Here is a 26,446-nt window from a genome sequence, read left to right on the forward strand (position 1 = left end):
ATGTCGAGTCGACGAACCTGTAGCCCTGCAGCCTCAGCACTGCTGGCTGCAGACTGGCTGGCTGGTGGACTCACTGGTTTATTATCTTAGTGGTTGAGTTGCTGCCAGAGCAATGAGTCTGCAGCAAAGACCCTTGAACAAGGGCAGCGGCTGGTCACAGATGACGCATTGCTGGATCACACAGGAAGTCCCAAACACTGCATACTCTGATGTATGACTGGACTGAAAAGTGGTCAACACAGTTTGTTGCCTCACTGTGTACCAGCATTTTTTGTATTGTGTAGTACTACAATATCTAATCTATCATTTGATTTAAAAAAGGATGAGTGCATTTACATTGTAACAGTCACTAAGCAAAGCATAATGTAAAACCTCCATTTGGTTTGGTGCATATTACTCATGGATTTTGCCCAAAACAAGAAAAAAAATCATATGAACATCATTCACACCCAGAAAAATAGTTTTTCAAGTTTTCTTTGGTTAGGTTAGTTTTGGTTTTGGTTCTATATAAAACCGTAGGGTAATTACATAAAGAAAAATGTGATCTGTTGAAATAAAAAACACAGTAAATGAGAATAAAGAAACCAGTTTGGTTGGTTTGGAATGTAGAACCATTTGAGCATGTTGCTATAGAGAACCTTTCTAAGAGGGTTCTTTATAGCACCAAAAAGGGTTCTGCAATAGAGACAGTACTTTGAAAGCCACGCCCACCGTGGGGGAAAACAATATTGCTAACAAACCGGCAAAAGCGGCGATTGGGAGGAATTCTTTTCAGATATGGACAGCCTGACAAAGTTTTTCCTGTTTTCGAGTAGACAAGTCTGTCAAAGAATTATTTCAGCACACTGCCTCCAACAGAGAGGAGAAGGTACACTGAAAAAATGAACTTAATTGGCCTCCACCAATGTCCTTTTTCAATAAAGCTGGATAAATGATCCCACACAGTGCCTGAAGTGAAATACTTTGACATTTACCACTACTTAATTTAATCACCAGGTAAGATAATAAATTGACCTTGAATAGTTTCACTTAATATTTAAAAATTGGAAATACAGCTATGCTTTTCAGACTATATGAGCGACGCTGACGTGACATTGGTTATTAAAGTGGATTGTTGCTAAGTTAACTATCTTATGTTAGCTAACAAGTCAGTGAGATTTCTCATTACTTTTGCACCCTGGACTGACAGTCAATACAGAGCAAACTATCCTGAGACTCACACATGAACACAACTCATCTGTTTTATAGAGAGGAACTGGCTCAGTAATGTTAGCTTAGTAGCAGCCTAATGTTAGAACAGCATGGTAGCTTTTAAACACATTTTAACATACAGGTTATCTTACAAGAATATAACTAGATAATTACTGGTAAGTTACTGACCAGTGACAAAATACTGGCCACATTATAAGTGTATTTACTCTCGGGGTCCCAAAGTTTCCCCCCTCTTCTACCATGAGCCACTGTCAGAGCCGCTCTCCTTACGACCTAGATCCACATTTTTCTTCTTGGCTCCTTGTTTTGCTCAGGAGCACAAAAAACTGTAATCCGTGGTAAACATTTACAATCTTTAAGAACCATTTTCTACAGTACCTGTGAACAGCTGATTGTGTTTCAACGTACAACTTGGCCATCCGCAATAGAATTCAATAGACCTGGTTCATTTCTGTGCTTTTTTTGACTGAGAACTGGTCATGTGACCACTGTGTTTATAATTTCAGCTTTTTAGTGAGCAAATTAGGATCTGGTCAACTAAACATCACTGTTTTGTTATAAACACATCTGATTCGCACACTGGCTAACATCTGGCTAACAGCTCCTGAATTTCCCCAAGGGGATCAATAAAGTGCTATCTTATCTTATCTTATCTTATCTTAACATATATAGTAGAAGATACCACTAATAGTGGCTAGTAGTTGCATGTAAACATTGACATCAGTTGCTAACTTAGCCTGCTGGTTAGTTAGCTAGCTACCAAAGCCAAATAACTTTGTTTTGGTTAACTGAGCTGACACTTCTCTAGCATCAACTACGAGTTGATTCTAGAATGCTTTAGCGGTGTGCAACTGCCAAATTTCTGGAGTTGATGCCAACTCTGATTATAATTGTAGGAATCACTGGAACCAATTCCCCAACTAAGCGCAATTTGACATCACTGTGTATGCAGCACCCACAAGGCTAAGCCATGGTAATTCTTTCTTGAAGGACTAGCCTCAAGCTAATTCACACAAAGTAATGGTCAAGTATATATGCCTCTTGACCAATTAGCAATTTTATGTACACAAACTATTGGTTACGTACACAAATTATTGGTTGAAAAAGCAGACAGATTACCGACAGATACCAAGAGTCATTGGCTCAGAGCCAAGGAGTCAAGGAGTCGACTACTTTAGGGTTGACTCTCCAATGTTATTTGGAGTGGCTAGAGACTATAGGGCAAAGGGGCAAGGACTAAAGACAAGACTGTATGACAGGAACTTAAATTTGGAAACAAATCTACCTGTCAAAAAAAATATTTTTTACTCCTAAGGTTACTGAATGGACCCACCCACAACACAACAATCTTTTTTTCAGGTTTTCTTCTCTCTTTTTCTTGCCCATTTGTTATATATTTCGGCAGTAATTATGTACAGCCAATTATCCGTTGGAGCTCCACAGCAGTGCCAGACGTGGCTGCGGGGACATTTGTGACACAAAGCCTCTACAGAACTAAAGAGTGCATTTACTAGGCAAAAGACTCAGGCATAACGTCCTCATATGCTCCGACTCGGACATTTCACTGTGCTGGGGACATGTCTCTCCTTCCCTCCCTCCTTTACCCTCCTGCCCTGCTGGTTATTTACCATCCACTGTATCCAATGGGTGACTGGTTGCCATGGCTCCCCTGGACCTGCTGGAGCACAAGGCATCGTTGTGTTTGTGTTTATGTGATCTCAACAGCCGTGGTAATCAATTGCAATCGATTGCATGTGTGTGCACATATGTATGTCCCTGTGTAGACTGGTTAATATGAATATGACACACATTTTGCATCATGTATATTTGCTATAAAAACACAATCCTGTTTTCTTCATATTTCCATATCCTTCTCATTGTAATATATTGCATATAAATGCATATTTTTATATTTCCACCTATTTCATACTGCATATACAGTATTCCATATTTTGTGGTATATGTTCATATCATACATATTTTTCAATATTTTTTTCTTTGTCTCAGTATGTAGTACTGCTGTTATTTTGCACAACCTCATACAAACTGTAATTAAAATATTTTTCATACATATATAATTTCATTCATATATTTCTAAATAATAAATTCTAGTGTTGTAATTAGGGTTCAACCCATCTATTTTCATATCATATACAGCATAGCATATACAGTATTTACACATATTTATATTTTTATATATACAGCATATATTTGATATATTTTCATATTGTACATATCCTGCATTCATTCTTTCTTTGCCACAGCTGTAAGTTTGCTGTTATGTTCCACACCATGATAATGTTGTAATCTATACTTTTTTACTTTCTTTTCATTCATACATTCTACCGCACATGTTCTAGTGTTGTCATTGTCGGTTATATGTTTATTCAGTTTTTCTTTGTTGTATCCTGTTGCCATTTGCTGCTGCAGCGACTCAATTTCCCCAAAGGGATCAAGAAAGTTTCATCATATCTTGTGTGTGCATGTTTGTGACTTGCTTGTGGTTGTGTTTGTCCACTACTTTTGGTTGATTGTGTGTGTGTGTGTGTGTGTGTGTGTGTGTGTGCTTATATCTTAATGACTAGCCACTGTTTTGGCTGATCCACTCTACTTTATCAGCTATGCTTGGCTGTATTTCCCTCCTAGAATAACGCAGGAGGAGGATCCACCTGAAGTGTTTATCTTTCCAGCTACAGACCCTGATCCCCCTGAATCCAGCTATATAGCCGCTAGCGATGGGACAATATATCGAAATTCAATATATCGCAATAGAAAAATGTGACAATACGTATCGTAGGGCAGAAAAATGAATTGCGATAGTAACTACATTTTATTCTTCTGTAGAAATCACTAATGAGGTGGCTTTCCAGTTATATTATTTGCACTTTGTAATGGCATTTTTGTGGCAATTGTTGTTTATATTCTAGCGAGCCAATGCCATCGCTAGAAAGATTTGTGGCTCAGAAATAAACATAACTCTGCACAGTCAGACTTTGTTGTCATTGAACATGTATTTATTCCATCATATGGTGGTTGTATTGAATCGTGAACCCCATATCGTATATTGAATCATATCGTGAGATAAGAATATCGTCCCATCCATAACAGCCACACAACTCTGTAGAATGTAGCCCTACATCGAGCGATACACTGCGAACAAGAGGGATTTGGGCTTCCTAATGCCTCACCATAATCACCATATTAAACACAGCCAGTTATGCTGATGATGTCATTAATTAAGCTAATTACTGCATTAATAAGCCATTATTTCTATGTCAGCATCCTTGTCTTGACATAACACATGGGCAGTATTAATATGATCTCTGTATCTTAAAGTATGAAGGAGTTATAGTAGTTTTAAGAAAATATTTCCTTCATTAATATGCAAAGAATTTTCTTGAATCTAGTGGAACAATCTCCTTTTGGTTTAGTACAAATAAGTACAAATAAAACTGCATTGGAAACTAGTAGAATTACCTCTCCACTTGTTTTAAGAGTTGTAAGATTTTAATACTGAAAATGAGACTAAATGACTTGTTAAGATGGACTTTTTTTTGGTGTAAAGCCAACAGACTGGACAGTCTTAGATCCAGCTATACAGCCACACAGCTTTGCAGAATACAATGCCGCATCCGATGCTGACAGACAAACAAATACAAAGATTGAGTACAGTTTAATATTTTTCTCTCAGAACTCTCTGATTTGCTTTGTGTGCCTCTCAAAGCCTGTCTGCACTCTGTGAGGGAGTGAAGACCTTGCCACTCTTTGTCTCCACACAGTGTGCGGGCTTTCTTCAACAAAACAAAACAGCTTTCAGCATAATGGCAAGCCTCCGCCTATTAAATAACAGACCTATTCTATTGGAAATTGAAGAATTGCTAAGCAAGGAAAAAAAAAAACAGCGAGAAAAGAAGAAACCTTTTTTCTTCTCCGATGATCTCGTGAAGATGCATACTACAAGTGCTGTCAGTGGCACATTGTGTGTGTGTGTGTGTGTGTGTGTGTGTGTGTGTGTGTGTGTGTGTGTGCGCGTGTGTGTGTGTGGGGGGGGGGGTTGTCAGTGGCAGAGATGTCAGATTACATTACATTCATCTGTCTACAACACGAAACACTGGCTTTGTTGATCTGCAACAAAAGGTCAGGGGTCATAAGTGCACGTGCGTGGAGTGTATAACTGCTTGTGTGTGTGTGTGTGTGTGTGTGTGTGTGTGTGTGAGTGTACATTTGCACATTTTGTACGTTTGTACATTTGTTCTGGATGGCTGCTGTAGCAAGATTAGGTCTTGGCATTCACCCATCGCGGCTTGCTGTGTATTGCGGATGGTTTGTTGATACCTTGGCTTATTACTACTGTTGCTTCACAATAGGAACCTGCTGAGAGCTTGCTGTTGTTTCATATTTTTATCACCTTCTGGCAGCAGGCATAAAAAAATTGGGCCCATTTGAACCTGATAGCTGTCAGCCACACTTCGACGTTACGCCCAGGTTTCAGCCACTCGCCCAGTGCTGAAAAATCCTCATTATGGCTGGTAAGCTTGTCTGTCTACCAGACACACTGGCAGCTAACCAGCTGTGGTTAATATACAGTTAAAATACAGTTTGGCTGGTGGAAAAGTGAAAGTGGCTACTGGGTTTGCTGCAAGATGCAGTGGGCTAGGGCTGGGTGATATGGTTGAAATCAATTATAATGGGTTTTTTTCCATGCAAAATCACATGTTGAATAATCAAATTAGTGTTCATCCCATTTCATACCGCATTTTGTCAGTTATTTAATAAGATTTGCTTATTATCATCAACTTGGACAGCAGAAATGTATGTAATGTTTGTATGTATGATGATATCAAAAAATCACCATATCATCAGCATATGATTCCACTGAGAGATGATAAACGATAAGCTACTTTTCCTGTATCAGGCAACTGTATTCTATCTATAGAAACAAAAACCACAAGCAAGAATAAAAGACGAGAAATTATATTTCTTCAAATGTGTCCATCTTAACAAGCCATTTTCATTTGTTTCCAATGCAGTGTCACTTGTTTAAAGTAAAAAAAAAAAAAAAAAGTGTTGATCTTGAAATGAGGCAAAATTTGGCAGATTACTCCACTAGTATCAAGAAAATGACACATTGAAAGGATCTCACCCCGCTGGCAGAACATTTCACTTCTTTTAAGAAAAATAAGATTTTAAAACAGTAAATACCAGATTAAATGACTTAAGTTAAAATTTTCCTATCACAGTATTGTTGCATTGCATTGACGTTGCCGTCTTTCTCTCCTCTCTCTTGTCATTCCTCCTCGACACAGATCGACTAAAACTCATCCAGGACCTGTGGTTCATTTGAGTGACAGCCCCAAGGACGAAGGCAAGGTGAGTAGGCAGATGAAAGAAACAGCAGCAACTCCTCCTCCTCCTCCTCCTCCTGGTCTCTCTTCCAGCACAAGCTCAAAGGTTACCAGTCTCTCTCTCTGCAACATAGAAGCTGTCTCTTTTTTTCTTCCTACTCCCTTTCTCTTTGTCAGACACTCTCTCAACTTCTCTTGCTTTCTCTCTTTCTAACACCCCCCATCTCTCTCTCTCTCTCTCTCTCTCTCTCTCTCTCTCTCTCTCTCTCTCTCTCTCACTCTCACTCTCACTCTCACTCTCACTCTCTCAAATTGAAATTGAAATTCAAATAGGCTTTATTGGCAGGACAAGACAAATTGTGCTGCCAGGCATATATCCAACAACAACAAATAGACTAGTTAAGCATAGGAACATTTAGAAATCAAAACTGTGGATACTGCATAATAGCAATTCATACAGTATATGTTAACATTCATTAAGATAACTTGGAAATATATAGAGTAAAATATTAATAATCAGAAGAGTTTAGAGTAGCAGTTTGGTCTATTCTAGGATTGGAGAAGAGTGGCAGCTTTGGGAATATTTTGGGAATATTTCTTTAAATTTAAGGTTCTGTGTTTCTCTTATCTTGTCATATTTTGGACATGAGAACAGAAAGTGTATTTCTGCCTCTTGTTCCTTGAGGTTGCAGTGCTTCCAGAACCTCTAGTCGCTGGGCTGCCAGGTTTTTGAGTGTCTCCCTTTTTCAATTTTAAGGTTACGGTTCCCAAGTCTACATTCAGTAAGAATGTATTTTTTTTAGTTTCATGAATGCTAAGTTATTTGGCCAATTTGATTTCTCTATTTAGTGTTTGGTAGCACTGAAGTTTATTCTGGATTTTAATTTTAATTTTTTAAATTATCTGTGTAGTGTTGTTTTAAGTAGAGGTCAATGCACTTTACTGTGGCTGTTGGTGTCCATTGGTCTGTGTTGATACATAGTGCTGAGGTCTGCTGCCCATTGGTTCAGGGAAACAGATTGTAGGGAGTGCTGGTTGCAGAGAAGGGCTTGATATTTTAATGACTGCAGCTGGTCTGATTGATTTAAATGCTGCCAGAATTTAGAAGCTCTCATTTCTAATGTGCGAACAATCCCAGTTCTGCCCAGGATCTTTATTGCAAAGTTCAATTGAAATTTCTCTATTGGGCTTTTGTCCCAGTGTTTGAATTTGGATACATTATTGGGCCCCGCACCACTCCCATGTAGCAAAATTGGGGACAGTACTGTGTGAAATATTTTTTAACCAGATTTTGACTGGGATCCTTGTTCCTCCAACTTTTGTTTTGATTAAATAGAAAACCCTCTCGGCTTTACCGCACCATTCTTTTATAGGTCCGCAGGGGTGGGAGGACGCACAGATGATGTCCTTTAAGCGACGTTTCTTCAGGGTCAAGCTGTGGTCAGATCGGCAGCAAAAGTAGATGTACGCGGCGGTGGCGGTGGGTGGGGGTGGTGGTGAAAGAGGGGTCATCGAGGGGGATATTGATTTGCCATGGCCTCTCAGCAAGCCATGCATGTGGGCGCCTCTGGGCGAAAGCAGACTTGAGAAGCTGTCAAGAAGTAAAAGCAGCAGGGTGGAAGATGGGAGTTTACAGCGGTTGGCTGTCACAGCATCGTGCTCACTAGAATGAATGACGAGCTGAATGCTGCAAAAACATGTCCAACTTAAAGCAATATTCCACTTAGTTTTGTAGCGTTCTGATTTTTACTTCCCATTCATTTGCATGAGACCACGAATATAGACTGAAAACTGACATTTAACACGCTGGTGAACAGATTCAACAACAGATCCTGCTTTTAAGACAACAAAGCAGTCCTGTGTCCTTCCTCATTTTGCATTTTTATTCTTGGTTTACACTAAAATTAGTATTTAAAAATAAAAGTAGAAGTATTGTGCTAAACGTTGGACCCACAGTCAATTGAAGGATCTGTTGTTGAATCTGTTCACAAATGTGTTAAATGTCAGTTTTCAGTCTATTTTCATGGCCTCATTCAAATGAATGGGAAGTATGAATTGGAACGCTAAAACTCATCCCAATTTTAATTGCCATAAACAAATGAGACTGGAGACTTCCCGTTAAGTATGTGACAGCATGTGGATTCTCTCCCTACTACTTGTCAGGTAAAAGGCCTCCACAGCTTGATGAAATTAAATTCCACTGGAGATGGATTTAGATACCTTGGAATGCCATCACCCCCTCTGCCTCAAAACTGTGTGAAGCCAACTATGGAAAATTAATGAAAGATGTAAAACCAGATTTGCTGAGATGGGAGGTTCTTCCTTTATCATTGAGTAGAAGAGTGGAAACTGTGAGAAAGAACATTTTGTCCAGTTACCATTTTAACCCCCGTGACAGCAGGGGCTCTAAGGATCGTAATGCCAGTCGGTCGGCCTTAACTTGGGAGAAGGCCTTGACTATAATATAAAAGAATACATAAGGAAACACAATAAAGACTGTAGAAAAGAACTAGACAGAGGTAACAGATGATTCTGGGGAGGGAGTATGAATTAACTCAGCTGCAAGATGTTGCTGCTGTTCTCACTCACCTGCAGATTTGACGCATATATTTTGGTTATGTTTTGCACTAGGTAATTGTTCTTCTATCTTCCATACTCTGTGCTTGGTGTCCCTATTGATAGCCATTTTTGGAGTATCAGATCAGTGTATTTCTACCCATAAATGCTAAACAAAGTGTTATTGCATTTGCATCCCTTTTGGCTTGCAGGAAAATTATTTTGGTCTGGAAATTCCCCTCACCACCTTCAAATTCTGGATGGCTAAAAGAAATTGTCTTAAATATTCCATAAGAGGCTCAGAAGAAAGGTTTTACTCTATATGGCAGCCTTTCTTTTCTTATTTCGAAGAACTTTCTGTATTGCCTTCAGGATGACAACCACACAATAAAAGTTGCCTTTGGCCCTGACTTAGTCTGATATCTCACTCTTAACTGTACAACCGCATATCCACTGTTACCTTATCTACTAAATTATTTTTGCTGTCTACTTATTTTAAATTGCATTTTATTAACATTTGATATATCTTCTATTTTGCCTGTGACTTGATAGATGTGAATCTGCTCTCTGCTGATGCAGTAGGGACAGGATATTGTACTAGGATATTGTATTGGCTTCCACTCCTAACAGTGAAGCGCTACCAAATTTGCCAAGCGAACAATTCTCCCTCCATTCATATTCTATGAGAAGTGAGCAATTTGCTGCACAGTGCATGCTGGGATAGCTTGCGGCGCGAAAGAAGTATGCCACGTAAGTAAGTGGTTTGACAAAATTTGAATCCAGTTAAATAAATCCATTTAGCCAAAAGAGATGATGTGGATTGCGCATTATCAAGAAGTAACGTTAGCTGTCCAAGCTTGTCTTTTGACGATAAATTAATTCTAGCAGTGTGGGGATTTCCTGAGCTGTAGGACCCGTCTCTCTCTGTCTATCAAGACATTGATTAGAGAAATGCTGCCTGGAGGAAGGTGGCAGAAATTGTCAGTGCTCATGGTGGGTCTACACAGGCTGTTAAGATGAGTTTAGCAGTGAAATCAGCACTTCGGCATACATTCTAACATAAAATACTATTGATATTAATATACAATTCATGCTTGAGTATGGTTTTTTGGGGCTCTGTTTTTATTACACGTGTGTGTACATGTCAGGTATTGCTGTATTTATTTTTTATTTCACCTTTATTTAATCAGGAAGTCCCACTGAGATTGATAACCTCTTTTTCAAGGGAGACCTGACCAAGATCAGCAGCAGCACAGATAAAAACAAGTAGTTTCAGACAGACTACTACAATAAGAACAGATACAGGAACAGAAGCATAGATTAACAAAACATTTTAAAAAGTAAAAATCCACTACACAGTTGAGAAAGTTGTTAATTAAAAACAGTGACATTCCAAAGAATCAGCCTCCAATTCTTTCATTTTGGATTTAAAAGCATTTAAGGTATTTCATGTTTTTGCCGTTCGGACAGTAGTGTCAATGCAACACAAGCTAGATGAATTTAGGGATGACTGCAGCTGTGTGGAGACAGATGCAGTGTCACTGATTTAGATAAAACTGCACAATAAGGCATAGATGTCACATTTGAATAATGTGCAGCAGACAGCAGTTTTTGAATAAATTTCTGGAGGTGTATGCAAGAGGGAGATGGGTGTTGTTGGTTATTGAGAGATGTTAAAGAAGAAATCTCTGATGACGTCTTTTTTATTTTGTCTCCATCTTTGGTGCTAAGTGCTTATTGTTGTGTTGTTTTTTTTGCACTGCAATTTGCAGAGATCTCTTGTCAATGAAACAGTGTGGGCTGTGCTGTGACGTCTTTTTCCTTGGATTTTCTGTTTCAAGTTTGAGTTTCTGTAGGTGGTGCTCTTCTCTTTGTCTGTTCATGTTTTTGTCTGTTCATGATGGCTATCCAAGATTTAAGACTCAAGAGAACTTTATTGTCCTCTTCTTTATTGAAAGCAAATTTTTCTTTGGCTTGTGCCGGGCTCATCAAACACAAAACGGCGAGACAGCAAGTAAATTAAAAAGCAAGTACTTTAAAAAAAAAAACAAGTACAGATCCTGTACAGGCCCGCGGCGCGTGTGTTGAATTCCACTAGCTGTGGCCACACTGATAGGTCGGAAAATGGACAGAATTATTGACGGATAGATTTCTGTCCATTGGGCTGTTTTGTCAACATGGTGGGAGAGGCAGAAATACAGCAGCCTAGCTTTGCTCATAACAGTGCCACTTCATAGAACAAGATACACCTGATGGCCCACCATTATGATACAGACGTTCTTGGGCGTCGTCGCTATCAGTCAGTAAAATTTGTCCGCAGCTGGAGTGTGTAACTTTAGAAATGAAACACCATTTTAATATTGGTAACTATGGAACACCATTTTAATATTGATAACCATGGTATTCTGTACATAAATTGATGTAAATCAGTTGATGTAAATCAGTTAAATTGATGCAAACCATCCCTGAGTGAGTGACTGAGTGACTGACCTGAAATTAGTTCAAAACAAATGTTTAAAAAATAAACATGCAACATGGTAGGGAGCTGTGTGCAGTGTATTGAGTTGGGTTAAAAACAAAATATCTCTATTGTCTGATTTGTTCAACAGTGATACTGCAATTGGACTGAATGAGTTCTTAAGACCAGATCTTGGGCACAGATGACCCTCCGTATACCTATTGCTGCTCATGCTTACCACCCAGTTCTTCTTCTTCTATTTATTCCAAACAAACCGCTGTTGCTTTTGCAAACGTATCACTTCCTGCCTGCCAGAGGATTTTTCCCGGGAAAGACCTACCACTGGGCCTACCACTTTAAACAGTAAATGTAAAACCTTTCATGAACTGGATATAGGTTGAATCACTGTTGTGTTATATAAATTGGTGATGAGTGAGGAGCGCCACGTCCCCTTGAGGATGTACTCATGTGGGTGTGAGAGGATATTTTTGTGCATCTGTACTATTTGTTTACATGCGTGACGGTTGGTGTTGCTCATGTAAGGCTTGAGAGTGGCAGAGTGGATGGAGAGAGGCTGTTGTTTCCACCCCACCTGCTCTCCATTTCACATCTTGTGATCTGTGATGCCACACAGCCTTTCCTCTCAGCGGGAGAGCTGTCTCACCCTCTCTGTCTTAAAGGCGGCGCTGCCTTAAATCCTCCTCCATCATCGCTCTCCATCTCCTCTGATCTGTCTGTCCAACTGTGTGCCACTCTGCTCTTCCCTCTTATCTTACGCTTCATTGTGTGTGTGTGTGATTGTGTGATTGTGGGTTTCTGTGTCTGTGTTAGGGACGCTCAGATTGATCAGCTGCTGATTTAAACCGTGACATACGTGAGACAGATTTGTCCACGTGCCTCGAGAGAATAGCTACACCGACACAGTGATTACGTAGCGACAAGGTCGGAGGGAAGCCTATCGCTGCATGAGCGATAATGGAGTGTAATCTGACAGCTGGCAGTATCTCTGCTATAATAAACAACAGACAATGGAGGAGGACTAAGTAATAACATTTCAGCAGCCTTATAATTCAATATTCAGCATTTCTTACTTCTAAACAAAGTAATGGAACACACGGATAATAACACTTGTGTTTTGGTACCAAACTGCGCAGCAAACTCCTGATCGGAGCATACCTAGTCTGTATGTAAGTGTGGGTGTTTGTGTTTGTACGGGCATGTACTGTGCATATATGTGTGTGTGTGTGTGTGTGTGTGTGTGTGTGTGTGTGTGTGTGTGTGTGTGTGTGAGTCCATAGATATGTGTACATGACAGTTTAGATACGTATTTGTGGGTCCATATGTATTTGTGCTTGCTTTGTATCTGTAACTGTAATTGTGATACATTGGGACAATTACTGTACAAAAATGAGACTATGGTGGAGATGATTGGTAGCCTCTATCTGTGGTAGAGCTATTTTTTTCTCAAAATTACAACCACATTTCCCATAAACCCCTCCCTCTTCCTGGCAAGGGGATGAACATGTTGGCAATGATTTTTCCATCGGCCTTTCATTCCTTCCGCCATCCGCCGTTAACAGAATCAACGGTAACAACGGAAAACAAAAAAGCTTTAGCTCCGTTTGCACGGGAAGAACAGCGGCCTCGTCCTGTTTTGTGCAGGACAGCAATATCCCTTTGTGCAGTAAAGCAATGCAGCAAATTCCCACCAAATCCAACTTGGTGTCACACAGTGTAGAATGGCCAGTCAAGGCTGCAGTTGGCGATGTTCTTGTTTGTTCACCGTATGTCTCAAAATGAATGTGGTAATGATTTATTGATGTTAAACACCACGCATAGCATCTTTAAGCAATAAGCAATAAAGTGCTTTACAGTGATTTTAGAGCAGCTAAGATGGGTCCACATAAGATGGGAGTGTGTTGCCTGTATATCTGGGACAGGCTTTGCCATTGAGCCAGCCGTTGTAACTTCCTTTTCCTCTGTAACTCTAATGGGAGTCAGAGGTGAATCCATCTCGCCCTTGATGAGATAGTCTGTCTGCATATTTCCCTACCCTATCTCATCAACCTCTAAACTGCAGACATGCTGGATTTTTTTTTTTTTTGCTGACAGGCAACTCAGCTCAACTCAAGGCCACTCGTCTTTTGTTCTTCCTCTCCCTCGGTCTCAACTCCCTCCTTCTCTTATGTCGCATTCGTATGCATGTCGGATGTGCTTTTCTTCCACTTGTGAAGTCGAAGACCTGACTTGCAAGCATAATACATATTATGCCCAAGACCTGGCTTGTAGCGACAGATACATGCTAGTTACATTCAGCATCAAATTTTGGCAGATGGGTCACATGCAGCGTAATTTGAATAGTTTCTACCCACAACAGTCAGTGATGCTGTTGTCAGCCATGTTGGTTAAGGCAGCTACATCAGAACTCGGCCCGTTCTTGTACCATCTAGAATCCCACTTTCCTCGACTTAAGTGCCTGTCTTTGGGGGACGTTCAAGTGATACTTCCTAGTGGGATATTTTTGTATATCCAATACTCCCGACACATAAATGTACAATAATGTTACTTTCTGTATTGTCTCTCCATCCCTTGCTGTCTTTCCTTGAGAAGATCTTAACTCGGGGCATCCTGGTGGCTCAGTTGGCTAAGGTGGACACCATATAACCGTGACGTCCTGTGTTAGAGTCTGTCCTGGGACCTTTGTCACATATCATCCCTCTCTCTCCCAATCTTTCCTGTCTCTGTGTACTGTCAAATTAAAGCAAAATGCCCCAAAAATCTTAGCCCATTGGCATCAATTGGATACGGCAAGGTATGGCACTTAGTCCACATTAGGGCCACAGACCCCCATTTGATGAGATTTTGTCTCTCGAACCCAAATCTGAGAATATCTTTATTGTTCGATATGATTTTGTCCAGAATTCCATGACTATCTGTATTGTAGGTAGAGAGATAACAGTGAAGCTATGATCAAAATAGTCATTCTTCTACATTCTTTAATTGTGTTTAACTTCTTGTCAATAAAGTAATGGTGAAGTTTAACAATTCATCAGATTGCTGGGAAACCCCTGGAACTCCCTCAAGGACCCCTGGTGGTCCCCAGACCCCACGTTGAGAACCACTGCCTTAGCCCAAGTGAGTCCAAATGGTCTTATAGTTTTTAGCATCATAATGGACAGCAAAGATTATGCCAAAATCACCAGAAATGTATCTGGTAGCCACATCTAAAAATAATTCACATCAAAGGAGAATTCAGGACCAGTGTTCCCTCCAAGTCTTATAATTTATCTGACTGACGAAATAATAAGTTGTCAGTCATAAGTCATTGCTCCACTTTGTGCAGAACTTGTTGATATAGACAGGTTTGGTCGTTTTGGTGGCCGTATTAGATGCAGGGACTTTGCCATATCTTAGTGGTTTAGTGAACTGACATCCCTGTCTGAGTCCCCCCATCCCCCTCATCACCTCTGTAACTTCTTTGACATTTCCTCCTCCACGTTCTTCTGAAAAAAAAAAAAAACTTCTGCAGATCACAGTAGAAGAGAAGACCCAGGCAGACAGGGTAGCAAATTGCCTCGGTGCGCTCGGTGGTACACTCATGATGGAGATCATCCCTCCCAATCCCACTAATCACAACTCACACAGGCAGGGCAGCCGTGAGACTCCAGCGCCAGGAACAACAGTGTCTGGAGGGGAGAATTAAGGGCTGGGAGGGAGGGAGGGATGGAGAGATGGACTGAGAGGAGGAGGGAGAGGCAAAATGGCTCCCTTACATTACAACAAAGAGAGCAATTTCAACAACATCGGTTTGTGCATGTTGTGCTCATCGTCCTATTTCAGGCTATTGAAATTGTCTTCTTTCATCATTTCTTTCTGTGTGCCCATTTTCTACAGCTGCTTATTGGATTTGAGAGCGGGACCATAGTGCAGTGGGACCTCCGGGGCAAGAAGGCCGACTTCAGAATCTACTACGATGAGGTGAGCTCCACTGCATGCTGTCACACCAAGAACTACTGTATATATAATATGATATATATGTTGTAACACTTTTACAGACCACTTCCTCCATATTTCAGAGGTATTCAATAATGAACTTCAGGTAATGATTTTTTTTCCCCCCCAGAATGGATTTAGCAATTTGGAAGTTAATCTATTGCTGCTATTAGACGAAATCCTTGTGTTTCTCATTTTCCAATTGACATCCATGTAACTTTGAAATTAGAGAATGCATTTTGAGTGGCTTTGATTGGTTCTTGGGTCATACTTGTACAACATTTAGATTAGATTAGATTAGATTAGATTATATTAGGTTAGATTTAAAGATCCCTTTGGAGAAATTGGGCCATCATAGCAGCAGAGAATAGGTTATGGACAAGAAAACGACAAATGGAGAATATTGGAGATTATGCAACAAGCAATTACAACAAAAACACATTGAGAATGATTTAACAGTTGCGCTTTGTAGGTGCTGGGGGGGGGGTGGGGGGGTTCATGATTGGAGTGAGTGAAACCATGCCGACTTTAAAAACTCCACGTTAACACCAAAGCGCTGTGGTAGTACCAACCCGTTACAGTGTTGTAACTAAGAGATTTGCTGAACAAAATATTCAACAAAATTGACACTAATATTTTCTTCTTCTGAAAATGCTCAATATTATTGTAATATGATAATAGTATGCCTACAGTTGTGGAGAAAACATGTTTCACAGAAAACAACTTGACTGGTGTTTCTCATTGAACTCAGGTGAGAAGGGGGCAGGGTGTGTGTTTCGTAGCCAGTCTGTCACACACATGGTTGTTGTTTTTTGCTCTGTGTATCGTCTAATTATTCTATTTACTAATTTAGCATTAGTGAGGCCAGCTTTTCTCTTTTGCTCTGCTGATAGACTTTGCGAGGGGGAGCTGGTTCGACTGGGATGAAGACTCCCTGTCTGTCCTCTGAGTCTGTTCAGTACAGCAGGATGTTTTGTCTCCATCTCTCCACCACTGCTGGTCTTCACAAAATACAACTTAGCGAAATTTGATTAGGGACACAGTAGCCAAAGATAAAAGCTATTCCTCCCAGCTAAGATTTTGATTTTTCTTAATTTTTATTTATACAAGAATATGCAAAATTAACAAAAGTAGAGGTAACATGAAAGCGTTTTCAAAAAGAGAACTGCATGCTATTTAATTTGCACTTTTGATCTCTAAGATTTCTTTCCCCTGTCCATAAATGTTCAGTGTCCCTCAGTGAGGGGGGTGGTGGGGGGGTTGGTGCAGGTTGTGCAGTTCATAGCATAAGGTAGTGTCATGTGAAAAGTTCATCTGATCCTCTATATACCATGTGAACAAAAACTGGAGTAAGGCAACAGCTATATATACTGCATATACAGTATATCTTTAAAGACAACTTATCAAAGGTGCTTGGTGAATTCCACAACACACACACACACACGTTGCTTATCCAATCTGTTTTTTGACCTGTGTGGCCTCAAATCAACTCCCCCCCACCACCACCACCACCACCACCACCACCACCACCACCACCACCACCACCAGATAGAACTTATGCCATTGATCCTCTGCATCTTCCAAAGAGCACGGCCATCTCTCATCTCCTGCCTCTGCTCATCTCCTGTCATCTGAAGAGTCTTGTCTGGCTTCCGTTAATTACCTCTGTTTGATGTGCGTTCTCATCTCCAGTGTAGCATGGCATTTCTATCTGTGCACTGGAAGCCCGTGAGAGGCATTTTCTTTTCTTGGAAGCCGGGTAGAAGAAGAAGAAGAAACCAGTTACATCTGACAAAGGCACAATTCTCTCTGCTATGGCTGTCTCTGTGCACCTTGCCGGAGGTTGAAGTAACGAATTACAGTTACTCTCACTACTAGCTAGTTTTTTGGTGTACTTGTACTTTTCTGAGTCAGGAATTTTCCTTTTACCTTGCTGTACTTTGCTTGCATCCATTACAATGCACATCTTTTATTGGCTCTCCAAAAACATTACATCAGCAAACAGGCCAATCGTAAATTGCATCTGCATCAAACCTATACAAGCATGTGGAGGAAACATTAACTAACTGCAACATTAAGTGCTCAAATTTATCCTTGATAGTAACTTAGTTATGGAGGCATTAAGTAATCTATTACCTTTTTCAACCTGGTAATTGTCCCCTGTTATTAGCACAAACAATGAAGTCACATTTTCACAATAGAGGCAAGTAAGCTTGCTAATTAGAGCAAAGATCCAACAGAAATGCCTACTGAAGAGATAATATTTCACAACGCAATATACTGCATTAATTAAGTTTGGAAAGGCAGAAAAATCTTACTTATTGCCCCTTTAACATTAGTCAAAAAGCCGTCCATCTAGCTACAGTTTTATTAGTTTGCGATTGTCTAGTTGTTGTCTAGCTAGTTCACTGGCTTGCTAGTTGGACAGCTAATAGCAAAGATACATTAATGTAGAAATGTTTTTGAATAATTGGAATGGAATTTTCAATGTTTTTTTTTTTTTTTGTTATCCCAGATCAAATAATGACATGAATTTCAGAATCCTATTTTCAGAACGCTCAACATATAGTCTCTAAAAACAGATACGACATCACATATTGAACTCTCTATCCTCCCTGTCCCTTTACATTGCGTGGGAAAGATCACATGTAACAGTGTAACTCAGTAACGTTTACTCTGAGTAGATTTTTACACAAGTAACTTTACTTCTACTTAAGTACAATTTCAGCAAAGTAACAGTAGTTCTACTTGACTTGACTGAAGCGGCGAGGCACGGAGCTGCCGGATAAACTGCCGCCTTCGTGAATTTTGACACACCTGTAATCTTTGACAGGAGAACAGGCATCAGAAGTTTGAGAGACTGCTTCTGAATCCCTAAACACTCTGTTCTTATTCTTCTCATCTTCTTTCTATCCATTTTTTATTTTTATTTGACGTAATTCTTTTTCAAGGGCGAGGAGAGGAGCGCTATAGTTTTAATTAGTGTACTGTGTTTCTATATATTTTCATGGAAATGTGATAAATCAAGTTGGGATGAAACAAATCATATTATCTTTACATTCATCACTCTTCTATTCTGAGAAGTTTATGGCTTTCAGCTCTGAGTAAAATCTGTTCTAATCAGATTGCTGTATTGTATTGAAACGATCAGCTGAAACGGCAACAGAACACATGTACTGTACACTATAATTATTAAATTGAGATTGCAATTTCATAATGTTGACACGGTGATGAAACAAATGCAGGGAGCGTCACGTTTCATGAAAGGCTTTATCACTCTGCACCAGGCTGCTTTTTATTATTTGCCCTTGCATCCGTTTGCGGTGTTTCCCCGCTGCTGTGGATGATCTGTGCACCGGGATATCGATCTGGGGCTTCCTGACCTCTCCTGTGATCGCCCACGCTCAGTCCATATCCGCTATCCTTTATCAGCGAGCAGATGGAAAGAAGCTGGTCAACGTCAATCAGTGTGTATCAATCAACATACTTGCCAACCCTCCCGATTTTCCCGGGAGACTCCCGATTTTCATTGCCCTCTCCCGGTTTCCTCCCGGGGGCCACAATTCTCCCGTATCTCTCCCGATTTATGAAAATTTTTCGTTATCACAACCTGTTTCTGGCTCTGTACAGCGTGTATAAGCCCTATGACTCTAAAATTCTACTGTTTCCACCCGGACAACAATACAGCTACACCAAATGTATCGTTTCCATGGCGACGAGAGCGGCTCGCCTCGTCCTCCTCAGTGAGCGACTGTCTTCTTGACGGAGAGAGAAAGAGAAAGAAATACTTCCTGGAAAGAAGAATTCCCGTTTCTTACGGAAAGTTGTAAAGGAAAGGGGCGTGCGTTTTGTAAAATCTCCCGCGTCGATTTTTCCGTCGAGCATGGGGGTCAGATTCTTAAAATTAAAAGTAATTAACATAAAAATGCTGTTGCAGTGCACTTATTATTTTGTTATTTTCATTCTTTAAAAGTCACCAGAATGCAGGAAACAAAGTCTCTGAAACTCAATTTTTTCTGGGGGAGAGACCAGACCCCCCCGCTTTGGTTTCAAAATCCTCCCTATTTTTGAGGTCTCAAGGTTGGCAAGTGTGTCAGTCAATCATTTCAAACCTTTATTTAAACTCGAATAACCATTGAGGTTGCCCTCATTTACAATGATGTCAAGTTACAAACAAGTTCAAAGTTTTAAATAAATAGGACAAGGCATAGATGAGAATAAAGAAAATCAATTAAAACAGTTACACATTGAGGCAGGGAGGTTTGTGATCATGGTTTTAAATTGTCCATAGGTTAGTAGAGTATTGATTTTTAGTGTGTGTTGAAGATCATTCCAAGAATTTGGAGCACTAAAATAAAAGGCTGATTGTCCAGATTTAGACCGTGCTTGGGGGACCTTAAGCATAAGCAAGTCATTTGAGCGAGTTTGATAGGGTCCAAGGTTCCAGTCCAGCATCATTGAAATGTAGGGTGGTAGCTTTCCAACGAGGGCTTTATATATAAACAAATACCAATGTTTATTACGCCTCTCTGCCAGAGAAGACCAACCCACCTTATCATATAGGATACAATGGTGAGTACCATTGTATTGTATACCATTGTAAACACACACACACACTCAGGCATGCACAAGGTAAATGTCAAATTTCGAGAAAATTTCCCCAATATCGTAAAAAAACTTTTTTACGCTCACTTGAGCCTGAAAAGATTCTGTTAATAAAGAAATGATGCGATAAATAGCAGTGGAAATGGACTGGCATAATCCATTTCATTGTTTAATTGGCATAGTCTGGTAGAAATAAACATGAAAAGAAAATGAAAAGCTTCCCCAGGAGGAATAGCCTTTATCTTTGGCTGCTGTGTCCCTTGTCAAATTACTCTAAGTTGTGTTTTGTGAAGACCAGCAGTGTGGAACAATGGAGACACAAAACATCCTGCTGTACTGAACAGACTCAAACAAACTCCACCCTCTTCTCTTGTGAGTTCAATGAGAAAAGCTATTGTCAGTAGAATATAGGGTAGGAATGGTAGGAATGTACAAAAAAAACAAAACAGGAAAACTGTTAAACTTACCTCTAAACATATTCTGAAGCGTATGAAATGTATGTGAAATGTGTGTGTGTGTGTGTGTGTGTGTGTGTGTGTGTGTTTGGTCCAGGCCATTCATTCGGTCAGCTGGCACCATGAGGGGAAGCAGTTTATGTGCAGTCACTCAGACGGCAGCCTGACCCTATGGAACCTCAGAAACACCACCAAGCCCTTCCAGATCACCTTCCCTCACGGTGAGTCACACACACACACCTACACACATAAAGTTATTAGGCAAGATGAAATGTTTAACGATCCCATTTTGGGAAATTGGGTCCTTGCAGCAGCAAAATTGTAACAGGATACAGCGGGCAAAAATAGAATATACTGTAAGTAAGAGTAGAGCAAATGAGATATTGAAGAAAAAGCAAAAGACAATTACAACTAGGGTCAGGGCCGATATTGTCCTATTATTAAAAATCAGGTGTCATTCACTTCTGATATGATGTGGTTTGTTTGATTACATGTTTATTGTATGATTGACCAATGCTGCACTGGTTGTCTACAGTATGGGACTCAAGTCTGAATGCAGACTGACAATTAGAGCTGCAACGATTAATCGATTAGTTGTCAACTATTAAATTAATCGGCAACTATTTTGATAATCGATTAATCGGTTTGAGTCATTTTTTAAGAAAAATAAGTCAAAATTCTCTGATTCCAGCTTGTTAAATGTGAATATTTTCTGGTTTCTTTACTCCTCTATGACAGTAAACTGAATATCTTTGGGTTGTGGACAAAACAAGACATTTGAGGACGTCATCTTGGGCTTTGGGAAACACTGATCCACATTTTTCACCATTTTCTGACATTTTATAGACCAAACAACGAATCGATTAATCGAGAAAATAATCGACAGATTAATCGACAATGAAAATAATCGTTAGTTGCAGCCCTAGTGACAATAGCGAATGAGAAAAAGTACAGGCACATACGGACAGAAAAATGCTCCAAATTCATATTTGTTTTAGTAGCATAAAGGTTTGTGTTTTTGTGAGATTGTGGGGGTGGAGTGGCGTTAGAACTTAGGTAATGTGTGATCTCAGTCTTTACCTCTACCAGTGTCTGAAATTTTGGTCATCAAGTGTGTGTTCCCTAAATCCAACTGGACGTCAAGTGTGTGTTCCCCATTTCCAACAGGTTGTCAAGTGTGTGTGTTCCTGACTTCCAACCGATCATCTAGTGTGTGTTCCCTAAATCCAAACTGTCATCAAGTGTGTGTTGCCTAAATCCAACTGGTCGTGAAGTGTTTATTCTCCAAATCCAAGTGGTCATCAAGTGTTTGTTCCCCATATCCAACCAGTCGTCAAGCGTATGTTCCTCGAATCCAACCGGTCAAGTGTGTGTCCACCAAATCCAAGAGAGAAGAGATCTGTGAACGCCAGTCGTTCTGATTCACAGTCTGTAATATTTGTCCAAGTCAGACTCCAATTTCAATACCACTGGTTTGGTTGAATGATGTCCGCGCCACGCTCCCTCTTCCTCCTAATCGCCCCTCTTTTTTTTTTTTTCCTTTCCCACTATGATGGAGTGGATTGCGTGCTGGCAGGGCATCCCGACTTCGGCAGCTCGCCGTTCATGAAAAATCCCTCACTGTCTGCTGTGATCTCTGGCGGAATCCCGAAACGGGAAGGCAGGACGGAAGGACGTGGGCGATAAGTGCCAGGGATAGGGCGACAGGCCTAAAGACACGGCTAAATGCCAACTGGCTGTAGATGTGCCAGAAATTTGTCAGATATTTGGTATTACTCACAGGGGGAGAGTGACAGGAGGCATAAGGAAGAAGGCAGAGGGAGCTGTGAAGAGATAGGGGTGAATCTCAGGGCATGAAAGGACAGAAAAGAGAAAATATGTCCCCCATGAATGATACAGTCCCCCTCTGGGGACTGTTTTTCAAGAAGTCCAAATTGGTTGAAAATCCAATATGGCCTGCATTGATAGTCCTGTAGGAGAATTTGTAGAGCAAGAATAGACCCGATTTCATGTCAGTCCAACTATAACTAGTTATTAAAATTTAATTTAATTTAGTTTAATTTAGCATAATTTTGAAAATGTTACGGTTTGTTTGGAGTGGCGTGAGCAGGCGGAGAGACGCTCAGGAAGAATCCACGAGTTAGGCGGGACAATCTGGCGTTGAGTGGACGGCAAGCCGAGGTTGATATACTGGTGGTAATGAGTGATGAGGCTCGGGTGTGCAGGTGAAGCAGGAGCCCAGGAGCTGGGGGAGAGAGGGAGCCACGCCCACGCCACACACACACACACACACACACTAACAGACACAGACTTACACAGAGAGACAGACCGGGGAGGCGGAGACACAAGGGAAGCAGGGAACACAGAGAAACACAAGGAAGAGTAGAGCCGTGACAGAAAAATGCTGGAATAAAGTGGTGAGATGCGTAATTTCCCCAAGTTCTGATAAAATCCAATCAGTTGTGTCTGAGAGAACACATGTGACAAGGAGGAAGGACCAAACAAACAAATGGACAAACAATCGTATGTATGAATGAACGGACAGACGAACAAACGAATGAATAGATGACTGAATGGGTGGAGGCCGATTGACAGTTCCCAAAAATCAAGGGAAAAGGGAGGGGGAGGAGAGAGAGAGGGAGAGGTGAAAAGACAGAAGGAGGATAGAGGGATAGACAAGGGGATGGAGACTTTGATAAAAAAAAAAAAAAGGGAGAGATTATGGATTGGAAAAAGAAATATAAGATAAGAAATATAAAAACAACAAAAAAAGAGAGTTAGAAGACATAGAGACGATTATGACTTCATTAGGCTTTGCTGTCAGGTCTGGTTTCCTCTACGGTTTGCATCATAATTTAATAGACAGTATATGCAAAGTATGACATGCAAACAGTAAATGCTTGGACTCTAGGCTGTGCCAGGTTACATTTTGAGAGAGGGGGTCGGGTTTTGGGGTTTGTTTGTTATCAGAACAGGAAGGGTCACCGAGTATACCCATTTTCTGTTGTTCCTATCTCTTCTTCTGCTGTGGCATTTCAGAGTGTGTAGTAATCCTGTAGCCTTTGGAGTTTGTAGCCTGATCAGTGTTGATAAGCCATTCTTCTACCTAGAGCTTTTGCTGCCTACCAGAGATTGCAGATAAGAAACAACTTGTAAACAACTTAAAATCATGTATTACATAAACTGGAGAACTGTATACAGATTGTACTGTACCCGAGGTGGGGACTTGAGTCACATGACTTGGACTCGAGTCAGACTCAAGTCACAATTTTCATTTGACTTGAGACTTGAGTTGAAGCATGACTCGACTTGACTTTGGTTCTGGTGACTTGGGACTCCACTTTGACTTGTGCTTTGATGACTTGAAAAGGTTTCTAAAGTCTTGACTTGAGATCATGTGTTTGTGTAAATGACTTCGATTGAAAGTGATAAGATTTGTTCCAGCAGACGACTGAATTTAAATTCTGAATTTGTATGGAATGATTGAATTTATTGAAGTTGAAACTGATTATAGAAATCAAACTCATGATGCTCTTACCAAGTTTTTATCCTATTAAAACCATATTGCATTGAAATGTCCTAGATATTTAGTTTTCTTTAAGATATTAAATTGATATTGGACTCTTGATTTGTTCTGACTTGACTTACACCTACATTATACTTGAGACTTGTGCCTCAAGACCTGAGACTGACTTGGGACTGCGAGCACCACATGCAGCAGTGTGTATACTCATTGCACTGAAAAGTGTTTTTTGGAAAATGTAAATCAATTTTGTTCTCTTTTCATTAGTCAGAAGGCACAAAGCTCTGCCGACCAGCTTTCAGAGAATAATACATTTCTATCTTTCTGTGCTTATTCGCATCCACTTTTTGAGAAATAAGAAATAAGCTGCAGCTGACAGATGATTGCTCCAGCATAGGTGCATGATGCACTGTCAGGAAGCTTATTATGGGCAGGCATTTTATTGATTATTTGGTGCACAAAGGGAGACAAATGAAAGATAGAAGAGTAAAAGATACACTCATAATTCAATATTTCTGTTTCTTCCATATTTCCTTCATTCGTTCATAACCACCCAGGCCATTGTTTAAGTATAATGCTCATGAGGTAAAACCCAATGTCACACAGAGGATCCCATTTGGTTTGAAACTCCATCAAAGCCCCATCCAATATCCAGCTGACAGACATCTGCATCAAATCAAAGGCAAAATCATTGCACACTCTGAAGCAGTGTAGGGAAATGACTCTCTTTAATATACTATCTTTGATGGCTGTCTGCAGTTCCCTGACAAGAAGAGTTGGAATCACAGTGCACATAATCAGAAAGTGAATTGGAAGCAGAGACACTTTATTTGCCAAACATAATGAGTGTGTGGGTGTTTGTCGTGGAGAGTTGCATGAAGAGACATACTGACAACTTAAACTTTCACAAGGCATAGTAGCACACATGGTACGAGGACAACAGAACCTCAGGGCCTCATATACAGTTTAAAGTTTAAAGAAACGAGAATAGAGACTATACATATTGCTGTACATGCAGACATTCACTATTTATGTCGGTATCATCTTTTAAGTCGCTTCTTAAAACCTATTTTTATGTAAAGGCCTTCTCTTAGTGTTTATTTTAACTTGTATTTTAATTGTTTTTTTTATTGTATTCCTTTTCATTGTACTCCTTCTTTTAGATAGTGTTCTTTTCTATTTTTAAGTCCTGTATCTCGTATGGTGTTTTATTGACTTTTTAAACTCTATTTCTATCGTTGTAAAGCACTTTGTAACTTGGTTTTGAAAAGTGCTATATAAATCAAGTTTATTAGTATCATTATTATTATGTGTAGTCATGATGACTTACAGTGTGGTTGCAGCTGTAGAGGAAAGTGCATTGATCCAGTGAACCATGAGGTAGTTACGCTGAATAAAATGAATAGCTTGAAATAAGCCAGGAGATTTATAGAACACATAACTGCTGTAATCTTTAAGTTTTTAGCAAATAAGCGCTTTCATCACCTAACCACTGGTAGCAGTTTCACCTCTGTCTGTTGAGTATGTATTGCTCTGCTGAGCTTTCGAGATGACATGTAAACAGACACAGTGTGCTTAAGCTTCAGCAAACTGAATTAATAATCGCCACGCAGAGGTGAAACTGACAGCAGTCTTTTTGTCACACAAGGGGACGCTGATCACACAGCTTACATGCTAAAAAGTCTGCATATTCCTTTCAGTAGAGCGGAAAAGCCCTTAAATGGCCTCAGGAAGTTTAAACACTGGTATTTTCCTGAAATATTGTCTATTATTTTGCCTTTTCTTCGAATTCAGGTAAGATACAGAAGGATGGCAGGAAGGAGTCGTGTAAACCTATCCTCAAAGTGGAGTACAAGACGTCTAGGAACAGGTAAACAACTCCTTTCAACCTTCAAACTCTCCAGTAAAACCCACTAGTCTCCAAGCTTTAAGTTCATCGTCACCATGGTTACATCTACTGATGTGAGCAATGCTTTTCATGTGCTTTCTGTACACTTTGTTGTACACTTTGACCAAACCCATTGTTCATCCACTCCATTTATATTTCACATGCAATATCAGGCCAAACTAATAGTGCTCAGAGTGCCATCATGTTCAGAACTCATCTGCTATTATCAAGGTTTACAAATACTATTTCTTGGACAGTATCCATTTTGTTGTCCAAACGTTTAGGACCCAGATTATCTGAATTCCTTTGAAGTATTAAGTTTTAGGGTTCCACCGAATCAGAATTGAAATTTAACGACAGCAAGTCTTACGAAATCATCCTTCATCTCCAGACATGGGAGTGCAGATGTCT

General features: G+C 40.1%; 1 protein-coding gene across 1 annotated transcript in view; it reads left to right on the top strand.

Annotated features, from left to right (window-relative positions):
- The window catches only part of LOC139664915 (syntaxin-binding protein 5-like), a gene marked incomplete at both ends in the record, with an annotated part of 104,398 nt that overhangs the window by 38,212 nt on the left and 39,740 nt on the right, over nt 1-26,446 (top strand). Inside the window, 4 exons of the mRNA XM_071543915.1 lie at nt 6,519-6,582; nt 15,466-15,549; nt 20,722-20,845; nt 25,942-26,017. Coding sequence (XP_071400016.1) covers nt 6,519-6,582; nt 15,466-15,549; nt 20,722-20,845; nt 25,942-26,017 — 348 coding nt within the window. The remainder of the gene's footprint in view (nt 1-6,518; nt 6,583-15,465; nt 15,550-20,721; nt 20,846-25,941; nt 26,018-26,446) is intronic.

This window comes from Centroberyx affinis, unplaced genomic scaffold, assembly GCF_046629955.1.
Source record: "Centroberyx affinis isolate AG114_WGS23_722 - 3 ecotype Tasmania unplaced genomic scaffold, CSIRO-AGI_Caff_v1 ptg004402l_1, whole genome shotgun sequence".
In the NCBI taxonomy this organism is placed as follows: Eukaryota; Metazoa; Chordata; class Actinopteri; order Beryciformes; family Berycidae; genus Centroberyx; species Centroberyx affinis.